The sequence below is a fragment of the Podarcis pityusensis genome (assembly GCF_964106645.2).
Source record: "Podarcis pityusensis genome assembly, chromosome: 7".
NCBI classification, from domain to species: Eukaryota; Metazoa; Chordata; class Lepidosauria; order Squamata; family Lacertidae; genus Podarcis; species Podarcis pityusensis.
The window spans coordinates 61,444,620-61,467,864 of record NC_138031.1 but is presented as its reverse complement, the minus strand read 5'-3'; the positions used below and the strand labels follow the sequence as shown (position 1 = coordinate 61,467,864).

Sequence of the window (23,245 nt, the reverse complement as noted above, 5' to 3'; positions counted from 1 at the left end):
AAAAATCTAAAGATGCAACCAGATGAACAAAATTGGAGGACAACAGAGTGAAAAATTACTTATACAGTGATACCTCGGTTTACAAACTTATTCCGTTCTGGAAGTCCATTCTTAAACCGAAACAGTTCTTAAACGGAGGCGCGCTTTCCCTAATGAGGCCTCCCACCACCAGTGCCCTTCCACCGTTCGGATTCCGTTCTTAGACCAAGGTAAAGTTCGCAAACTGGGATACTACTTCCGGTTTTTGTGGAGTTTGTAAACCAAGTAGTTCATAAACAGGGCTGTTCTTAAACTGAGGTACTGCTGTACAGAACAAGGAAGGCCTTTTATTGTCAAAGACTTACCAACCAATTTCTGTTCTAATAATTTGAGAGAGAACTCAATTAATACATTATTGTCAGAATACATTATGGTCAGAATGGTATTAACAACTGCCATTCAAGAAAGAACATAGTATACACAAATCATCCCTTTTAGAATGTTTCTTGAGATGCTTGTATTATAACAGAGGAAGATGTAGTTGCTTTCTATCCCACATTGCAGCACCTATTCAGATACCAGACAAAAGAGGCTTTTTTCTAAGATGACTCACCTACCCAGTTCAGGTGTAACATTCTCAACTCAACAAACTCTAGTTTCCCCTTCTAGCAGGGATAAATTCACAGGCTACCACCTCCTTATGCACCATCTGTAAGAAAACCTCATGGTTTGTTAAATCACAGTTTCCCTATAAAGTCTACACTAGGGAACTGATATAAGCATTCCCTAGAGTCCAAAGTCTGCCAAGTACTGCATACGGTGTGCTTAAATCACAGTTTTCAGGTTTGAACATTGCAGGGAAACTGTAGTTTCACCATTTCCAGAGGGGTATGCATGTTAGTCTGTTGCAGCAAAAACCAAAGATAATTTTGTGCTATTCCATGCACCTGATGAAGTGGTGTACAAAAAGTTATGCCATAATAAATTTGAGGTGGCATAACTGATTAAAATTTGTCCTTGTTAATCAGCAGGCTGTGGGCATGAGGAGAGCCCATCCCTCTACTCAGGAGAATGTATGTTATTTAAAGAAATTGAAAGGTAGCAGCACCAGTTTAGGGTGACTGAGCAGGAGTATATAATCCTTATCTGGTGTTCATTATCCATGTGAGTTACCCAAAGGAGAGAAGCTATCCTTACCTGAAGTGCTCAAGGCAAGGAGAAAGTAAGTGTCCTTGAAGCCACACATGAGTTCAAGGGACCTAATTCCCAGCCTAAGAGTGATTTATATTGGACTTTCATCCAACCTTCACCACAATACTATGATTAGGTTGAGAGATACTTAATGCATTTCCTTTGTGAATAATCAGGGTTTAGAACCTGAGTCCCCCTAAATCCAAACCACCTATCACTGTTCCTCTGTCCTGTTATATTAACTGTACATGTGAAACAAAAGAATTTAAATATATCACATAGCTAAATTCATTTCAATATTCATTTCTGACTTGAACCCTTTTTCCTTGCTTAAAAAACTACCATTCCCTTGAAGATGACATTCGCTAATGCCAGCTGTGCCTATTGGCAACATTCATGATTTGACATTGCTCCAGAGTCAATATATGCTAGTTTTCAGTGTTGCACTAAATATAGGAATTCCAGCTTGTTGAAAGACACAGCCTTGTTTTTTTTAATATAATCTAATTGCCAGTAACTCCTTTGAGATTTTTCTTGAAAGAATGGGTGCTCCTCAGATTACTTCTGTCAAAGAATGTTGTATGTTATATATTGACTTGAAGCAGGCTGGAATTATTTACAATTAATCAGAAAGGGTGCACTGGAAAAGGTTTACCTTATTATGTAGAAATGAGCACTGTGCCCTTGATTAAGCATTGCTAATATTGATCTTGGTTTGAAAAAAAGCATTTCTTTGGTAGATGTTTGTAGAAATCAGCACCCTTATAGACTATTGCTTTTCCATCTCTCTGAATGTAGCCATCCAGGTACATTTGGCTCCAAGATACTGTGTATTTTGCCGTTCTTTATATCATAGAACTTCATCTTTCCCCCAAGCAATTTCTGTTACAGTTTTATCATGCATACAATTTTCTACAAGTAATAAATGCTAAAATGTAGAATTACACTAAATCCTTCAACTCTGAAGTTCATTTAGAGTAGTCTTTATACTTATTTTATTAATATGATTGGATATATGACTTCTGTTGTCTCCGAATTAATAATGCCAATAATTGAAAGCACTTTTTAGAACTTGATAAACATACTTAAACTATTTCAAATTACTTGCTTTTAAGTTCTTGCACAGATTAATTGGTTATCCTGTTCATTCAAAGCTGTTTTTGCAGTCAGTGGGAATAAAATATATCAACTATTGATTGACTTGAGATGAATTTATTGTGTATAATAATGCTGTTTTACACACCCTGATTATGAAAAGCAGTCTTACATACTGAACATACAGTCATATCTTGGGATGAATATGCTTTGGGTTAGGCATTTTCGGGTTGCGCTCTGCAGCGACCCGGAAGTAACGGAGTGCATTACTTCTGGGTTTTGCCGCACGTGCATGCGCAGACCGTCAAAATGACGTCATGCGCATGCGCAGAAGCTCCGAAACGTGACACGTGGACACGGGTTATGTTTGCTTCGGGATGCGAACGGGGCTCCGGAACAGATCCTGTTTGCATCCCGAGGTACCACTGTACTTATAAAAATCACACAACCTTACATTCTTTTCTTGTTGCTGACAAAACATTTTGTGCAGCTAAGCTTGTGATCATGCATTTTGTTTTGTTTCCCTCCCCCCCTTTTACAGGAAAGAACTTGAGATCTTCAAAGGTAATTCAAATTCTCCCCCCCCCCCCCGGACAACTTTTACAAAATCAAATGTAACAAAAGATATCTATTTCACTTTTGTTTCTGTATTGCACTGCTTAACTTCTGGCAGACCAGTTCTGCAGATCAGCTTTAGCTACCATAATGCAAACAAGCGTCTTACTCCTGGCTATGTATGTTTCTTGTTGAAGTAAATAAGTAATGCTCTGTTGTGCTGATATGCTGGTAGTGAAGTTAATAAACAGTGAGCCTACAGTTTGAACTCCTTGACTGAGTGAAAAGGGGAGGCTGGAAAGGGATATAGGAGGTGTGTACAGACTTTTCATCCTCCTAACTGGTCTGATATGTTGAATGCTGTTAAGCATATGTTGCATGTGGGCATTGTGCCTATGGTGGATGACTGCTAGTCCATAGTGTGGCATTGTGTTTCCTGCTGTTGTGGGCACTTATGATGCACACCTTGTTGAGACAAAATGTGTGAGGCACAAAGTATTAACCTGCCATTTTAAAAATTGTTAGCAATGGCTAAATGTGTGATTTTGCTTAGCTAAGTGAGTGATTTTATTATTGCATAACAGTCAATTAACTTCAACAGATAACAAGTGGCACGTTATATAAAATGCCACATTGTTTTAGCTTGGTATTGAAAATGTCTTGTTTGTCATGACAGCTTTAAACTCAGGCTCCATTAGTAGATGGCCAAAGAGTAGGTAAATGTAATTCTGTGCTATTATTAATTCTTGCATTATAGAGTGAACAATATAAACTATGTTTTAAAAAAAATCTTTTAGGTTTGAGTTTTGAAAGTCAGTGGCATATATCATAGCTGTCTTCTGTTGCATAGAATTTAGCGTGTTTATATATTCAACCTGCCCTCTGATCTAGTGCTGCAGCTAAATGTCAGGTCTGTCCTTTGGGGGCTGACCTGACATGTATTATTGAGAACTGGATGGACAGGCTGAATGGAATTGATCCAGCTCAGCTCTTTCTACCTGGGTACCCAATTCAGCCTCAAAACAGATTGGAGGCTTAGTCAGCATGTGTGTCACAAGAATCCACAGTGAGTCTATCTTTCTTGTGAGGAGACACATCCATTCTGCTAAGTGTTATGTGGGTCTGTACCTCACATTGAACTATAGAGAGATAATAGGGATACTGTTGCAGTACCATCCATCCTGCTGCCTAGAATTCACTCCTGACCAAGGTAGTCTTGGAGTTAGTGCTGGAGGATCCCAGGACTGAGTATTGAAATTCATTTTGTTAGTTTGAGTCCATTTCTTTAATTTGTTAAGCACGCATTCAATCCTGATTCTATTTCTGAGGCATTAGCTACCCCCCAGGAATCCAATATGGGTACGCCTTTCAGATATCCTCATATCTTGGGAACCTGTCTGTACCAACCTATCGGCGTTTATTTACCAAAGCCAGACTAAATGTATTTCTATCGGAAGTGCTAAATGGTAGACTGAGAAGCATCCCTTATCAGAATAGGCTTTATGTTCTCAGGACGTCGATTGTATGAAGCATATCTTACTGCATTGTGGGCAGTACAAGCAAGCAAGGGACCAACTGATTAAACCCCTACTAGCAAATTTGCCAGGAAAATCGGAAGCCTCCCATATTAAATATATTTTGGATGACAGGTCTAATGATATTACACTGGCTGTGGCAAAGTTTCTTTCAGAAGTTATAAGAAACAAAGATTATCATGCTTAAGACAAAACAAAATGACCGCCTCGGTTTCTCTTTCTTGTGTGGCTGGCTATCTTAACTGTATTTTGTTCTGAAATTACTCTATGGGTCTTTGGACTGCAATAAAGATTCTCTCAACAACCCCTCACAGCTTGGTGCCATCTGCAGATTTCCTCTGTTCATTTGAGTCATTGATAAAGATGTTGTAACAACCACTGGGCACAGGTCAGAACCCTGCAGCACCTCACTTGTCCCCTTTTTTTCCAGGGTGACGGAGAATCATTGGTGAGCAGTCTTGTATTCAGTCAGTCTACCAGCTACAAATTCACCTAGCAGTAACATTGTCTAGCCCACATTTTACCAGCTCCTACAAAAGAATATCTTGGGGGACTTTGTTGAAAGCCTTACTTGAAATCAATATGCTTTACTTCCACAGCATTTTCCTAATCCATCAAGCAAGTAACTCTATCCAAACAAAAAAGGAATAAGATTGGTCTGGAATGACTTTTTTTTGGGTAAACCCATGCTTGCTGTTAGTAATCACAGCATCCTTTTCTAAGTGCTCCTAGGCTGACTGTTTAATTATCTGTCCTAGGACCTGGTATGTTTTCCATTTGATTTCAAGGTGTTAGTGATGGCATCAAAGTTCTAAAGAACTTCGAACCTTGATGCTTCCTGGAGTGTGCTCTCTTTATACCCTTCAGCCTAGAGAGGTCTATTGGGAATGAGGTCTTTTTTCTGCATCCCACCTCTGAAAGCTGGGCATTATGTGGAGTTGTGGGAGATGGCCTATTTGTTATGACACCCCAGTTGTGGAATTCCCCCGCCCCCTTGGAGGCCTGATTGGCACTGTGATTAGTTTCATTTTGGCAACAAGTTAAGACCTGGCTATTCACTCAAGTATTTGGGGGCCATTAGCTGCAACTCTGTTTGAGCTGTTTGCATAAAATTTAATTGTCAGCAACAAAAATCAGTACAGAGTACAGTCATACTTCGGAAGTTGAACGCCTTGTGACTTGAACGTTTTGGCCCCTGAACACCAGAAACCCGGAAGTGAGTGTTCCGGTTTGCGAACGTTCTTTGGAACCCGAACGTCCAGTGTGTGTTCCGTGGCTTCTGGTTGGCTGCAGGAGTTTCCTGCAGCCAATGGGAAGGTGCGCCTTGGTTTCCATATGTTCTGGAAGTCGAACGACCTTCTGGAATGGATTCCATTCGGCTTCTGAGGTACGACTGCTCAGTGCCTTGCATGTCTTCTGGGATGTCCTGGTTGCTGTCTGAATGTACCAGTCCCTGACAAGAGGAGAATGGCGTCACTGGCATATGTTAAAACTCAATATAGAAATTGGAGGAACTGGTTGCTTTCGATATTCCAAGGATTAATTTATATTTAATTTATATTTACGACTATTGATTTTTGTCGTTTATGTTATTTTATGGATTATAACTTGCTCTTAGATCATTTGATATAGAAAGGGTTAGCAATTAATTAAGTTGTAGAACTGTGTGTATTTGGGCAGCTCTGCTGTAAACTACAATGATGATGAATAGTAAATATATATTTCTGACTTCCCAGTTTCATATAATAGTTAATTTTATTTCTCCCGTGAAGCAATTATTGTAATTATTGAAAAACTAATTTTGACTGCCATAATATGTCAGTGATTTCCAAATGTATGTATTCAAGTGGACACTTCCATTTCAGCTGTAAGGCATACTTGATTATTTCTTTGTTCTAAATCGCAATATGAGTTTCAGCTACAGATATTTTTAGTAGAATAGGCAATGCCAGCTGAAATCTGCCTCCCCCCCTTCAGATCTTTTGAAAAAAATTGTAATAAAGTTTTCAATACTTTCTAACAGTTTCATGTGGAGATGTGAACTGGTCTTGAAATATGTCTTAAATAGTGATGTGATCCAGATTGTCTATGAGGGAGTAGATGTATCTGAGAAGTCCTAACCATTTTCTATGAATCCTGGATCTAATTAAAGGTTTTATTTGCAACATGGCTGCCACTCATCCCCCCCCCCCATTGAAAGTACGATACTGGCAGGGAAAGTACATGATGCTGTATTTGTTTGTGTTACTGATACTGCGCAGGGATAAACATCACTAGACTAGATTGAGGTTGTTAACCATGCTGCAAATATATTGGCTGCATTTGCATGTCACTGTAAGCCATAAATCATTGGCTTACTGTACGTTAGTGAATTGTACATGCTTCTCTTTTTTCTATTCATGCTGGAAGGGAACAAATTATTATCCCTGACTTAGTGTTAGATCTGAACCAAGGATCTTAGTTTGTTGTGCTCCTGACAAACCATGATCTGTAGCGCAGCTATGTTCTTGGCTTATTGATCCTGGTTGGAGCAAAACAAACCACAATCAGTTTTACTGATTAAAATTGCCACCTGCTGATTAATAAACTAAAATGTTAATTAAAACTCTCAGTAAAAGCTTGTGGTAAGAGGAAACACTTGATGATGATGATAATGGTGATGATAATAATTTATTATTTCTACCCTGCCCATCGGGCTGGGTTTCCCCAGCCACACTGGACGGATTTAAACAACATTAAAAACAGAATAAAACTTCAACCATTAAAAACTTCCCTAAACAGGAAGGGCTGCCTTCAGATGTCTTCTAAAAGTCGGATAGTTGTTTATTTCTCTGACATCTGATGGGAGGGCGTTCCACAGGGCAGGTGTCACTGCTGAGAAGGTCCTCTGCCTGGTTCCCTGTAACCTCACTTCTCACAGAGAGGGAACCGCCAGAAGGCCCTCAGTGCTGGACCTCAGTGTTAGGGCTGAACAATGGGGGTGGAGACGCTCCTTCAGGTATACTGGGTTGAGGCTGTTTAGTGCTTTAAAGGTTAGCATCAGCGCTTTGAATTGTGCTCTGAAACATACTGGGAGCCAATGTAGGTCTTTCAGGACCAATGTTATATGGTCTCAGTGGCTATAAGATCCGATATAATTGCCTTGAGATATATATGAATTGATTAGTTCTGTTTTATATCCTCCATTTCTAGTGACATGAGCCTTCAACTGTACTTCTAGTGGGGTTTTTTCTAGGTTGGTGGTGGGAGGTAGGGATATCTTGGATAATTTTAATGACAATTTTAATGTTAACCTCTTTCTGAACTTTGCAAGTTATATACTGTATGGCAGGGATTCAGCAAGTGAGACACATCAGTAGAAGCTTGAACAAGAACTTTGTGTCTTGCACAATGGAGCTTCCCCCTTGCCCTCTTTGCCCCTTGAAATTGTTTTGGGGTGGGGAGTTGGGAGAACTCCTAGAATGATGGGGGGGGGGGAGGAGTGCTATTCCATATGGCAAGTAGAAGTGCATGCCCTGACAGAACGATTGGCATAGCATGATGTTGAATTATTCTGTATGTCTTTACTGAGATACGCAGTGTATTCCTTACTGTTGCCTGTTGAGCAGATGATGACGAGTGAGGGTATGCAGGTGATGTTTCTGTTAATGAAACTAGCTTCAAATTGCAGCCTTAAAATAGTGCAAAAAGAGGGAACATAATGCTCCTGTGTAAACGTATGATGCTCCCACAATTAGAATCATAGAATCATAGAGTTGGAAGAGACCACAAGGGCCATCGAGTCCAACCCCCTGCCAAGCAGGAAACACCATCAGAGCACTCCTGACATATGGTTGTCAAGCCTCTGCTTAAAGACCTTTTTTACAATGTTGCATGTATGATACTGGGTAGCTCAGAATGTATAACTGAATAAGGTATAAAAAGAGCAGTTAAAATCTGGGAGAGAACACTTTGCACCCCCCTTTTTTCTCCCACTGTGCACAAACAGGTTTAACTGTATGCTTGCATTTAAATCAAGTTTTTTGCTTTTTGCTTGAGAAAGCATTTCTAAATTGTGAAAACTCACATTGTTGAGATTATCAGGCAGAGGAATGTTAATGAGTATTTGGCTTAACAGAGCAAATCATAATAAGCTGTGATTGAATAATTTGTGTGATGTGTGTATCGCACATTAGCACAGTGTTTTCAAGTTCAGACTCTCTCTCTCTCTGTGTATATGCACGTGTGTGTGCACACCACACACATGCAAAAGGGGGAAAATTCATTTCTAGCAAGACTAGTACATAATCTGTTCTGAAGGGTTATTAAACACAATCATAATTGGTAATTTTGGGAGGGGAGAGCCAAATAAACTGTTCCTATTTAAACTGAAATCTGTTCATCAGTGGCTTAGTTGAATAATGTATTGCATTTTGTTAGACAATCAAGTATTAGCTGTTAGTGTATTCCTTATGACCACTTACCACCCCTTTTTCAAACGGCATGTGGTAGCTCCCAGATATAGGCATGCATTCTGGAATACCACATCTCCTGGCAGCTTATGTTCAGTTTATGGAGCAACAGTGGAAGAATTTCTCCTTGTTTGTTTCAGTTTTATGTGAATGACCAATTGATGTGGTCTGTCCTGTGTAGTTCTCGAGTGGGGGAATGAATGTGTAGTATCATTCTTTTACGACGGGAAAGATGTACATCACTAGAGCTGCTTAGTAATTGGAGGTTTCACTTGATCAGCACTGTGCTTCTGTTTACTTGCCTGTTTCTCTCTGCCATGTCTTCTCCAGGAACCACTGAGAATAATCGGAAGAATTCTTGTAGGTGAAAGTTTATTAATGGTTTTCATCTTTAAAGCTCTTATTGTATTAAAATGCCAGTTAAAGTAATTTGTAAGCTATTTTTTGAGCTTTTGTTTTGCTTGACTTGTACTGTGTATTCTGATAGTGGAATAGCTAGAGATCTTATTTATGTAGCTGAGAAGAGTAAATGAAAAAAAATATCCCTGCATATTTATAGCAGGCATTGTTATTCCTTTGCCTTGATTATGAAATGAAATTTTGCAGGCATGAATCTAAGCTGATGATGATCTAGGTCTGTAATTATGTAAGAGTTCATAGAAATGTACATTGCCAGGCATTGGATAAAATTTGCCTAGTACACACTTCTTTCTTTAAAAAAGAAATCATTAAAATTAAATATGATATTAGAGAACAGTAGTCAGGAATCCATTTCTGTTGAATCATTTCTGTAATGTTGACTGCTGGCATCCTTTAGTACAAGCATGTTTTAACATGAAGCAGGTTGTTTCATATTTGGTAGATTGGAGAAAAAGAGTGGTATAAGAGTGGTATACCAATCCAGAACCTTTTTTTCTGCTAGTAATGTTTAAATGAGAGGTTGGTTTCTGATGTGTTCCTTTTTGCTTTTAAAGCAGTCATTGCAAAGCCATGTTTTTAAAAGAGCATTTCCCCACATATGTGAAGAATGAAACAATCAAAATCACTTTTAATTTTTTTAAAGTTTTGACTAAAAATGTCATATGAAAGATGCAGTTTTGATTTTTTAATGTTTCAAATACATAGTCTATGCATGATTAAACTATATGCTTGCTATAAGATATATGCTTGGTATAAATCCTAGTGTAGAATATGTTTTCATGCAGTTGGGCAATGTTTCCAGATTAGTGTTATCAAAAAAATGTTATTACTTTACTCTATTTCCACTATTAAAAATAAATAAATGATGTACTAATTCAAAAATGGCAGAAATTATTATCCAAAGTGAGAATTCCATTTTACAGTTCTTGCTTTTTAAAAAAAGGCATAAACTCACATTTCTGCAAGTTGGCACTCAGAATTTTGTGTGTTATTCTTTATAGTCTTCACTCTTCTTGCGGTGTCTTTTCGTTGCTTTGTTTTGTCCTGTGTTACATGTTAGCATGTTTGTGTGTGTGTGTGTGTGTGTTTTAGTTAAGCCAACACTGAAGCCTCTCTGAAGTCTAAAAGAGCCTTTTCCAGTACTGAGTTCTCAGATGTTGTTAGATTACTGCCCCCATCACACTACCATGGGGAAACTGTTCCAGTGACAATGCCCATATGCTTCCCCTGTCTAGGGTTTGTTTTGGAGGCCCAAGGTAGAGCTTCACATAGTCATTCTGTTGTGAGCTGGCCTCCCCTGCACCTGTATAGACATTGACAATTAATGTATGAGAGGAGCACAACCCCAGTTGCATCCCCATCAGCTCCAGGCACAGCATGCAATGACCCTGCTTCTGCCAGTCTGTAGGCATACCTACAGGCCAGGGGTTCAAATCCCTTTGTGTCGTACACCTACTATTGTATGAGCACAACATACAGTCTCAATGGAAGAAGGAAAGCCTGCACAGTATGTTACCATCATAGCTATATGGGCAGAGAGTACATGCAGCCCTACTGGGACAAAGGTTCAATATCATCTGGTGACACAAAGACTCTTGCCCCACAGCCCAGGGGTCAGCACATGCAGCAAAAGGCATTGACAGCATCAACCTCCAGAGGCTCACTGTATACAATACTGGACTGGGAAGCAGGACGTGGCAGTTTCAGGTCCACCAGAAAAAAGGGCAAATATACCCCCCCCCCTTTTGTATGCCTGGTTAAAGTCATGTCAGGCAAAAGAGAATGTGATTTCAGGACTTGGAAGTCATGCTGCAAACATCATGGAGCAGTGCCTGAAACTATATACTATAACAACTGACAACAATCAAGCACATAATGAGCCATTTGTCTTCTCTTCTGCCAACCTCAACACCTGCATAGATGCCAGAATGCAGAAGGAATCCTAGCTGGGTGGAACAGCTCACATTTTACATGCAAGGGACCCAAGTTTCAATCTGAGTATTACTCCATACCAGGCACACCTGAGCTAATCAGAAGAGTGCTGCATGGTACCAATAACTCAGCCTGTGTATGGGCCAACAGTCCTTTTCGTTTGCCTCACTCCTGGCAACCTATGTGATCAATCCATTACATACCCTGCTATTTTGCCTGATAGGTTGGTTCTGCTGGATAGTACCGTGCAGGGCTCACTGCCTGCTTTTATTTTCATTCCCTGCTGTACATCCTAAGAGGCATTCTAACCTCATGGTAAAGGATCCTTGACTGAACAGGTGTGAAGGGCCACTCCTAAACCCTTCAAGCTCTCAGCCTCTGTGATTTCCATCCTGAGGCCAGCTGAAGCCAGATCATGCTAGAGTGTGGAAAAGCAATCCTTATCTATCAATCTCTGGGAATAAGGAAACAACACATGTGGCAGTTATAGCCCTGATTGATCAGCATCTGAGGTGGGGTAGAACTCAGTAAATCCTGCAAGGGAAAGGGAAAGGTTGGAATTGCCAAGATGCCACTCCAGCAGGGTACTTGTCCTGTTCTTTGCACCAGCCATACCTGCTTCATGTTAGGAGTATCTTCACTTGTTGCAAAACTGTCTGCCATGGAGCTTACAGTGGTAGCTGCGGAACAGTCAGCCTGAGGAGACCAAGAGTAATGAGTAGTAGGCAGCAGCTGGATTACAGCTGAATCTGGATGCAGAATAGGTAGAAAGGCAGAAAGAGACAAGGGAGAGTGGTACCACCCAAGTGCTCATGTGTTCTTCCTGCAGTGACTGTGAGTACACACCCCTTTTTCATCCTTGGGGGCTGCAGTGGAAGTCTGAGTGTGATCTTGCAATGCATTAGGGATAATGGGGTTCAATAGCAGTAGTTGAATTTGAGTGCTTGGCCTTTGCTAATAGCTTACCTGCAATGTTGGGTATGAGTGCTTCACCTTAATGTGGAAAGTATTACTTTCTGCTGTAAGTACATTTTACTGTTAACAGCAATGCGGTTCAGGGAAGACACAGTGTTCGTGTATGGCTGATGTAGGGATGGGAGACAAGGGAAGCATTTGGAACAATTCTGCGTTGTGTCATGGTTGCCCCTGATCTCATGCTTACCTATATGGGGTGCTCCATCCTGGCACCCTCATTGTTGGAGTGAGGTTTGCTGTTGGATATTTGTATCTGGATTCTAAAGATAATATACCTGTTAGGGTTCTAGTCAGAGAAGCAATACACTGTTTTCTATGAGTAATTTGGAGACAGTGACCTTTGCTAGAATTAGTCCTTGCAAGCTCTAAGTGTGTATGGTGTGGGACCAGAGAAATGTAGCAGCATGTAGAATGCCCTGTTACCTTGAGTTGTGGTCTCCCTGCGTGTGGTTAATATATTGGTGATGATATGCTGTGGTTTGGCATTGAGTTACACCATATGTTACGAGATGCAGGTGGGCTTGTGGATCGTGAGGTCAGCAGTTGGAATCTGTGTGATAGGGTGAGCTCTTGTTGCTTTTTCCTAGCTCCTGCCAACCTAGCATACCTGTGTGAGTAGATAATAATAATTTAATAATAATAATTTATTATTTGTACCCCGCCCATCTGGCTGGGTTTCCCCAGCCACTCTGGGCGGCTTCCAACAAAGATTAAAAATACATTAAAATGTCACGCATTAAAAACTTCCCTGATAAATAGGTACTGCTACAGCAGGAAGGTAAATGATGCTTCCGTGTGCTCTGTCTTCTATCGCAGTGTCCTGTGCGCCAGAAGTGGTTTAGTCAAGCTGGCCACATGACCCAGAAAGCTGTCTGCAGACAAATGGTGCCCCCCTTGGCTTGAAAGCAGAAATGAGCACCACACCCCATAGTCGATTTTGACTGGACTTAACCATCTGGGGTCCTTTGCCGTTATACCATATGTTACACTCTGTTGTGGCAACGTGGGTAGGGTGGTTATCAATAGAGAGGCAGCAATTTTTAACAACATGCCCCCATTGAAGTCAGTGAGAGAAATTTCTTGGCACTTGGTCTGGGGCTGATATGACGTTCCACTGTTGATAAGCATTGCCCGTAACTTGAAGACGTATATAGGATACAGCATGTGTTCTGCTTTAGATATTATACTGGCGGAAGATGCCAGATAAATGGGTGAATCTGTCATGGCAGTATCATACCTGGTTTTCTACCAATATAGCAAGTCTTCTGCTGAATCTTATAGATCCTTAACTAGCAAATTTTCAGAATAAGATTGTACCATGATGTATGGCTAAATAATGGAACAAAATACATTTGTTGTTGTCAATTGCTCCATTGGGAAAGCACCTGAGTGGTGATGGTGGTGAATAATCTGAAAGAGATTGGCAGCACAGATATCACAGTGAAGGTTTCGTTCCAGCACATATTTGTACTGAAAATCAGTCTTCATACATTTAGATGTTCTTATAAAAAGCTGACTATTACTTGAGCTAGCCAGACAATATTCTACCACTTGAGTTGTTTATGCTAATCTTCATGAGTGATCATCATCCATACTTTCATGCAACAATATAGATGATAGTGTGGTTTTAAACAATAAATTGAGCAGTCAAGTTTGAGTGTTCAGAGTGCTTGGTAACAATAATATAAATGAATTTAAGAGGTTTTTACAACTAACTTTGAATTCTTAGTTTGGTTTTGAAGTGCTTAGTGGATAGCTGACTGAAGGTAGGAAGAAACTAAGAGTGAACACATTTGGGGAGGGTTCAGGGGGGCATGTGAACTGGGGAGGAAAGTCCTGTTGCTCTAGCAGGACTTACCGTATTTTTTGTCCCATAGGACGCTCCGTCCCATAGGACGCACCTAGTTTTTTGGGGGGGAAATAAAGGGGGGGAAATTCCCTTTATTTCCCCCCCAAAACCAGGTCGGGGAACAGCGGGATGGCGGCGCTGCGCCTCCCCGCTGTCCCCCGAGCTTGTGGGGCTGGCCGATGTCTGCCCGGCGCGCGGGGCATTCTGCTTCAGGGCGCCACGTGCGCCGGGCGGCAGGCTGCTCTCCGCAGGGTGGGGAGCCCTGCAGGAACTCCCACAGGGCTCCCCACGCTGTGGATGTCTGCCCGGTGCGCCGGGCGCTCTGCTTAATAGCTTCCTGAAGCCTGGAGAGCGAGAGGGGTCGGTGCGCACCGACCCCTCTCACTCTCCAAGCTTCAGCAAAAGCCTGTATTCGCCCCATAGGACGCACACAGATTTCCCCTTCATTTTTGGAGGGGAAAAAGTGCGTCCTATAGGGCGAAAAATACGGTATTTGCTGGCTTCTGCTAGGGCAACAACTTGGTTGAATCTGGCGCAGAAAGCAGCCTCAGTAGGTCAAAATCCAAATTAGACCCTAGTAACATGGAAGGGCCATGTTGATATCAGTAAGCAAGATACAAAATATGTTACTTTAAAATGAAAGTTGATACAGAGAGTCAAGCTCTCTTAGACCTCTGCCCGCAAGTGGTTTATAGAACAGCTTGTTTCCATATGCTTAGAGGCTGCAGAGCTGGATGATTAGAGAATAGATGGTCATACATCAGAGAGATAAATAAAGCTGAGTATTCTGAGTGCTTGGGATGTGTTCGCATTAGAACTTTGATTTTAGTCTAGACTTGGAAATGCTTATGTAGAATCCATTATAAATGGAGGCTGAAAGCTTAATATAAAACTTGCTGGAAGATTTAGCATGAGGGATTGTTTCCGACAATGCATCTGAAATAGTGAACAGATGCAAATAGCTTTGAAGTAGAAGTGAGTGATTCGTAACCTGATACAGAAATAATAATAATTATAATTTATACCCTGCCCATCTGGCTGGGTTTCTCCAGCGACTCTGGGCGGCTCCCAACAGAATATGTAAAAAAGCAACAAAACATCAAACGTTAAAAACTTCCCTAAACAGGGCTGCAAGGAAGTATTGTATGGATCCTGAATAAAAGTAAAACATGAGTCAGACTAGAGTTGGTGTTACATGAATGAAAAGGTGTATGTAAATATATTATCAAGAGTTAGTCTGACCTAGACACTGGAGGCATTTTGTCCAAGGAATTTTGTCCTCAGGGAATGCCTTGAATCTGTTAAGCAGTCTAACTCACCAGTCTAATTCCCTACACCACACCATGGATCGAGCTTCTCCCTCTTCCCCTGTAGCCCCCAGGAGCTAAGACAGAGGCAGACCTGGTGTGAGACAGATAATGGATGAGAAATGCTTGCCTGGCTTCAAGGAAAGCAGAGGTCTACTGAACAGGAGGGGGCTACTCAATAGGAGGCTTCCCCAAGTGCATCTGGTAAGTAGGAAGGGGGTGAGTTGGCTGTTCAACAGCTCACAATAGAGGTCTCTGGACAGCTTTCCTTCCAGTTCAGTCTATCTCACTCCTGTTTACCTTGTCTTGACTCCTGATTGACTATAGATCTGATCATGCCTGGAACGCTCTCAGCTCTGGGATTGCCATTTTAATAGGCCACTGTGCCATAATGTTTTGTACATGCATGTGCTCATGTGTAATCTTCCTACCAGTAGAAAACAAGCACAGTAGGGAGTATGTTGGACGAAATGTTTTTCCCTGGTGGTGTTGGGTGGTGTGTTTTTGGTTTTAGATGGGTTGCCACATTACTTTATTAGCAGGGATGGGAAATCTTTTCAGCTCAGCAGGTCAGATTCTTCACTGTCCCCACCCCTGCAGACAAACCTTTTGGACAACTCACTTGTGAGTCATCTGACATCATTATGATTTTAGATGATTGATAGGTGCATTGCCTTGCCTACCTTTCAAAGTCCCTTTTTCAGTGTTTCCAAAGTGCCCGACAGCCAGCTTGGTTGCTGGATGCTCATTTTTGTATTTGATATAAGAAGGAAGCCCTAGTTTCCCTATCTGGGAGTAGTACCTTGCCCAGCCCTATACTTGAGATCTCTGTGATCTTTCCCCCTACCAGCCTCAACCTAAGGTTGAAAGAGATGCACTGACAAGTTAAGTTTCAAATTAATACATTCCATATAAGAGTAATGCATTAAATGCAAAATAAATAATTATAAAGACTGCTCAGACTAAGGAGTTATTTGGGTCTGCTTTTATTTTCTGGACTCAAATAGAAAATACCTTGATCTCTGCAACTAGAACATTAGCTTAAGCCTACTTATTATTTTACAAGAGAAGTTACATAAAATAATGTAATTTTATCAAGATAACTGGGTGATTGGGATGTATCCAGTGGTGGTCTTCCTTAGAGCAGACCTATTCAACATAGCAATTTTCAGTTTTTGCATCTGTTGCAAGCATTGCAGCTTGCCATATAGGATGATATCACCTCTCCTCTCCCTGCACACTGTTCTGGGGATTCTCCCGACCCGCTCAGGCAGCTTTGGGAGGAGGAGGGTGAGAATAGGGGGAAACCCATTGTGCAAGTTGAAATCCTTGTGTAGGGCTTCTAACAGGACTGTTTAGGTGAATCCCACCCATTGAAATTAATGAATGTGACTAACTGGGGTTTATTAATTTTGGTAGGTCTACACTGAGTCAAACTTAGTTTGATACAAGCCATTCACACTATCTTACTGCTTTTCAGAAAGACTGAAGGCACTAGTTCTGTAAAAAAGAAAAACACTCAACTAGCTGAAAATTTAAGAACTGTTGGCATTTAGCTAAGAAGAACAAAAACTTCCAGGTCAATGCTTCCCAAACAAGGGAACTTGCAATGTTTGAAATTGCTGTCTCTTTTTTTGGACATGAAATGGTCCTTCAAAAGGAAATACTTGCTTAAAGTAAGGGCTATTTGTTTCAGAACTCTTAAGGCAGAGTCTATTTGATATAATGTAAATCCTACAGTACCTTGTGACTTCCTTTTGATTTGAAATGTGGCATGACAGTTGAAGTATCAAATATAGTCCTGTCAAAGCTAGTTTCTGTATCAAGATGATTCCCTGCAGAGAGCTTTCATATAGCCTTAAGGGTGAGCTATTGAAAGCAGAATCAAATAGCTTAACTAATGCATTGACAAAACTAACCTGTAAATATTTGACTAGACTGCAAAGATGAAACAAGGGTAGGTATTGCTTACAAGTTCATTGTGCAGCAGATATTCTCAGCTTTCAGAATTTCCACACCCACTTATCTCCCAACTTGGTTTTTGAGAGGTCTCATGGCTCCAGAGGGGAAACTGATAGCACCACCATCATAACCATCAACTGCCAGTTCCTTTCACAACAAAGTACACTCATTAGCAGACACTTAATATGTCCTGACCTCATTCCTCCCGTCTGTCCCCCCAGCATGGCTTTACGGCAGTTCCCACAGTTCCTAGTGTGTTTTCCCCTCACACTCACAATAGTTTCAGAACTACCATGGTTTCCTCAGTGGTTTTCAAGTTTATCATTGTTAACAAAGATGTCTCCCTTCATGGTAATTTCGGCAATTACTTTTTTCTTAATGGTCTGCTTCCAGATGTTGAAACCTGGTCTGTGCCTTCTAGAAACACATTACTGTAACTCCAGACAGGTGTGATATATGCAGAGCCATTTTTGAAGTTAAACAGACTACCTTGCTCAGAGCGGTAATCTTTGACTAGTGAAATCCAGCATAATAAGGACATATTTTATTCACTAGTTCAACTTCATTTCAGTAACTGATCTAAGTAGTCAGTTCAGTTGCCTTCTCTTCTTCACCATGCATAAGCACATAGATAGAGGGGTGATAGCCTTCTGTGTAATTTTATTAAATTTTGGCAGTGTTCTATATGGTTTGCCACCTGGCTTGAAGCAGCCTTGTTAGGGTAACAAAGTAGCTAACAAAAATGCAAGACAGAGGATTGAGAATTCTAGCCTTTTAGCTTTAGAACAAGTATAACTATTTAAGTTGTGAATACTGCTCAGTTTTGTATAGTAAGGCAACTGTGTGCTTCGGAATCATTTGAGATACACACTGCCAAAGTCGTCATAATTCCATTTGTGTAATGCTTGATAAAATTGAAGTTAATATTAATTTCCATTTGGACATCCAATTTTGTCAATAATAATAAAAATAATAATTAATAATAATTAATAATAAATATTTAATTTATTACTTATACCCCACTCATCTGGCTGGGCATCCCCAGCCACTCTGGGCGGCTTCCAAAAGGATATTAAAAACAATAAAAGGTCAAACATTAAAAACTTCCCTAAACAGGGCTGCCTTCAGATGTCTTCTAAAAGTCAGATAGTTGCTTATTTCATTGACATCTGAGTGGAATGGACTTCACTTAGGGAATGGGACTTCCCCTTCCTCACCTTTGCACTTCCTGTGTACTCCCACAATCTGCTGTAGAAGGCTGGTGGTCCTTGTTGCTTGAGCAAAAGTATGCTCTTTTGATAATTTTCATGTGACTTTGAAAACCTCCAGTTACTATAAATGTATTGATATATTTTTAGTTCATTACACTGAACAGTTTTGTTGTGCATCCTCTTTGTTTTTATGTTATCAGTTAAGAATATAACACATATATGAAAATCTCAACATTCATAGTACTTTATCTTTCAAAAGCTCTGTAGGTCAATGACAATAATCAAATCTCTAGCAGAAATCCAAAGCTACTCTTTTAAATCCATCTAGTATCAAATTAGTTCTCCTGAGTCCCGACTCCCATGAAAAGGCTGGGAGACCAGATGTAGCTTACGGTGTGCTCTGTAGGTCACCTCATTTGGGCTGTGATGGAAGAAATGAGTTCTACTCTTGAAAATAATTGCTAGAATTTTTTTTCTGGGGAAATTAATTATAAATACAAATGTAGCTGTGTACATCTTATTATTACGGTATCTTATTCTAAAAAACTGAAATGCTAGTTTTACAATAAGTGAATTGGATGCAGATAACCAGGTGAGGTTTAACTGAAATAGGAAAGTAAGTTTCTCAAAGAGAATCTTTAGTATGTTGACAGATCATCACCTATACATCTTTTATGTTTCTTTAGTTCTGGTTTCTCTGGAAAGCTTTTTGTTAACTCAAATTATATTTATGTTAATAATAGCTTGCTTTAATTCTTCTTATAAAGTGCGCCATTTAAAAAAGTGTATTCTGTCCCATTACTGATAGTAAAGCCTAGTGTTCTTCAGAAATGGGTTCTTATTTCTCTCATCTGCCTGATGAGGGTGACAGTAGGAATGTACAAATTGTTAAGAACAGGAGGTTGTGTTGGTAATGCACCTTGACCCAGAGGGCCATGGTTAAATTTAATTTTATTTCCTGGAGTTGACATCACTTGTATTGTATATGAGTATTCTGTGATGAGTGCTATGGAATCATTAGCCATAAATGTGAAAACTTAACACCAGACTCTTAAAATTAGTGAAACATAATGAATTCGTGAAAATGAGTAAATTTGATCTTCCAAATGATTACTTGAGTTTTGTGAACACATACTCTAATTTCTTTCTGCAACATGGCTAGAAATGATTTTTAATAGAACCAAAGAGCCTCAAAAATTAATCTGCAACTAACACAATGTGAGTGACTTCCATCCTTTCTTTATAGGATGGTGATGATGATTCAATTTATTGTCTCCTTTTCATCAGCAGGTCCCAGAGCAGGTTACAACAATTTAAAATTCAATAATAAAAACAGTTAAAACAAATTGCAGTCACATGAATAGGTTGGGTCGTGAGAAAACATATCTCAGATGTCAAAAGCTAGGGTAGAGGGGTGCCTCTTCAGCATAGCCACTTGCATGGATGTGTTCATTGCCTTAAGTTAAACTACTACAACATAAGAATACTAAAGGGTATTCTTTGTTGTCTGTTATGACTGTAACTGAAGGGGATGTCAGAGGAATGATCAACAGCAACATCCAAAATATGTCTATTGAGCTTGCTCCCTAATAAGAGTGCTTGGGGTTGTAGCCCAGTTCACTAGAGGTACCCAAATGCTGAAGGGAATTTATGTATTAAGGTATTTTAACAGAAGGGAAAAAGAAGGGGAATGAGAAGCATGTGGAAGACAGCTAAAATCTTACTAACACTCACATTTAACAGACACTGCTTAGGAGACAGGTTTGTTTCACAGTAACACTTCTCACAGTAAGATAGCTTATAAATGCGGACTTGGAAAGTGTAGGTTGACATTTTTAGTTGACTTTAATGACTATTCTTTACAGATTTTACAGACAGATCATCTTTTCAAATGGACTGTGGAGAAAACCCCATCTTAACAAGATTGTGCAAGGCTTGTTTGTATTGATTAGGAAAGAACTTGCAGTTCTTTGACAGAATGGAGTGCTGCTGAATAGTAGCTAGATGAATGTGTTTGTTATGAGTCAGTAGGTAAAGCTTAGAAATCTCATGGCTGGCTGATTCTTTTGCAAGTTGATGCCTTTTACAGGAGAGTGCCTAAGATGTAGCCTATCTTCTGCTTTATCTCTGTTTTCCATGCAGTCAGAGAGAAACTTACACCTGAACTCTTAATCCACTATATTTTTGTTTTCGTTGCCATTTGTGTGGTCAATTATCAATTGCAGCCCAAAGTCCTTGCAGTCTACAAACTCTTGAAATGATAAATAACAATGAATCATCAATGAAGGAAAATACCAATGCTCATGATATCAGTATTTACAAAATCCATTTAATCTAGATGATTCTGAGAAAAGTGAGGGCATAGAACTGGACATAGGTCAGTAAGAAATGTGGAAAGGGTTTATATCACTGCTAAGAAGCAGCTGTGATTGTGGCTTCTTTATGCTATGACATATGGTACACTGTATACCCTAAGGCAAAATAGGTGTACAGATGCAGCTTAGAATTTGTGTGTGTGTTCTTGCCTCAGCTAATGCTATCTAGTTCAAATGCTATCTAGTTCAAAAATATCATTCCAGAAAGCAATATGTTGGCAAATAGATAATTTATGTACTTTTTGTTGTTGAATAACTGATGTAGTTTAAAGTTTAAAGGTAAAGGGACCCCTGACCATTCAGTCCAGTCGCGGACGACTCTGGGGTTGCAGTGCTCATCTCGCTTTAATGGCCGCGACAGTTTAAGGATAGTGAAACATTATTGCAGACTTAAATGGCTTTAATGACAGCTCTGCCAAGAGTCTTTTTGCTTCTTTTTAGAAAAATATATTCAAAAACTTGGGATTTTGTAGATTTGTAGATTTTCATTGGTGGTGGTGGTGGCAGTAGCAGCACTAGAGGGAGTGATGGAAAGACATGTACAAAATCATTTTGAAAGCTCTGGGGAGGTTGTAATGCATCACAGTAATTAAATTTGTACCTCAACAATAGGACCTGGGAGAGACTTAGGGAGAAAATGCAGTTGTTAAAAACTGTTGAGACATTTTAATAAATAGATGATAGGAAACAGAAAATCATAGCAGTTACTGTGCAGCTGACTGGGAGCAAACTGGCCCAAGAAAGAGGCTGTTGTCAGTTGATGATTTTCCAGGTAGTCAAATCCATTGAGGTAGTAGCATTAGATCCTGTCATCTTTAGGGTTGCAAGTGTACCATTCTGCTTGTTCCATAGTCTTTGCTTAATGTACGAACATATGAATTTAAAGATTTAAAGTCACAGAATATGCAACAGCGTGGAAATATAGGGTGGTTAGACCTTTAAACTATGCCCCTCCAAGTGAGTTCCAAAACGTCCCCTTAAAATGTTGCTTTCCAAAGTTTCCTTCTGCCCCTAGCATAGAAGAATACCATGTCTGGGAAGATAATAATGGTTTACTTACAAACTCTCCAAAGGTCTGATTCATGTGCTTTTCAATCCAGCATTCAGAAAAGTTCCACAGGCAATAAAACTTAGTTTAGTTCCAAAGTGGTGAAAGTTCTTAAATTATTGTTTATAGGAACTCAGGAGCGGATTGTGAGAGCCATGCGGTTGAGCTTGAGCAACCAGCTCAAACCTCTTCACACGCTGAACCTCCCAGGTAGATTGGAGAAGAACAATAATAGTCTTGATTGAATTGACTTAGCTAAGCTTGACAGGACAGTTTACTGGTATTAAACCCTTTATGCATTAATTAGACTTAAGCATGTTTGTTATATAGGGCTGGTTATCCCACATGAACCAGTATGATAAAGACATTTAACACCATACAATGTTTCTTCAAAACATTTATGAAGAAGCCCCCCCCCCCCATTGCAAGAACTCAACAACAGTTTGATTCCAATCCTATTAACCAGTGGCCAAGTTCAGTTCATAGCTATTGCTGTGCAGAATTACAACCAACTGGGAAAAAATCAAGTGGGAGATGTCCTGTGAGTAATTCTGACTGAAGTTGTTCCCTTGTGTTCTGCCCACTCCCTCTAACTGACACCATAGCACCTGTCAGAGTGTTTTGATGCAGAAGCCTAGAAGATTGGAGCCCATCTACATTTACCACAGAGCCTTTAGTTGTATTCTTTTTTTAAAAAAAGATTCAATTTCAGTTCAATAAAATAGAAGATATATTTTAATGTGGGGGAAGGAAGTCTCAAATTCTAGGAACTGCAGGTTTCCCTAGTATTACACAATACCTTTTGTCATTTGGATGAACAATACAAAATATCCGTGAGGTCACTGGGAGCACAGAGCAGCTGCTGAAACATAAATTTGTAGACCAGCTGCGTCTTAATGTAGACTTTAAAGTTGTGATATTTTTTGTCCCCATCCTGCAAAAACAAAGACAGAACACATGGAAATGTCTCAAATTTTAAATATAGCACTGGATTATTAAACTACCAGTATATCTAAAGTACATATGAGCTTTGATACTTTAAAGTTAAATGTATTGAATTTAATATATTTCCCTAGATGCTTTTTTTTATCTCTGCACTTTCTACATTTTTTTAGTATCTTTAGTTCTTGACTGCTTTGTTTCCGCTTGACTAGAGTAATATTTCCAGTAGTGCATTAGGAATGATGGGTTTCCTCCAGCTGCTTTTACAAAGCAAAGTAAAGTATCTAGATGTGCTCACTGGTGGTATTGATTCTGGTGGTCTGCAGCAACGTAAAACATTTTGATGCTATTGGTATAGGTAAGTAAATAGGTGTGTAGGGAACTACCTAAAAGTAGTATGTTTACTACAAGGAGAACT

General features: G+C 39.8%; 1 protein-coding gene across 2 annotated transcripts in view; it reads left to right on the top strand.

The window, feature by feature from the left end:
• The window catches only part of DTNBP1 (dystrobrevin binding protein 1), a 48,108-nt gene that overhangs the window by 15,738 nt on the left and 9,125 nt on the right, over nt 1-23,245 (top strand). For both annotated transcript variants that reach the window (XM_081015300.1, XM_081015301.1), the window contains one exon: nt 2,807-2,829. In XM_081015300.1, the coding sequence (XP_080871426.1) occupies nt 2,807-2,829 (23 nt within the window). The remainder of the gene's footprint in view (nt 1-2,806; nt 2,830-23,245) is intronic.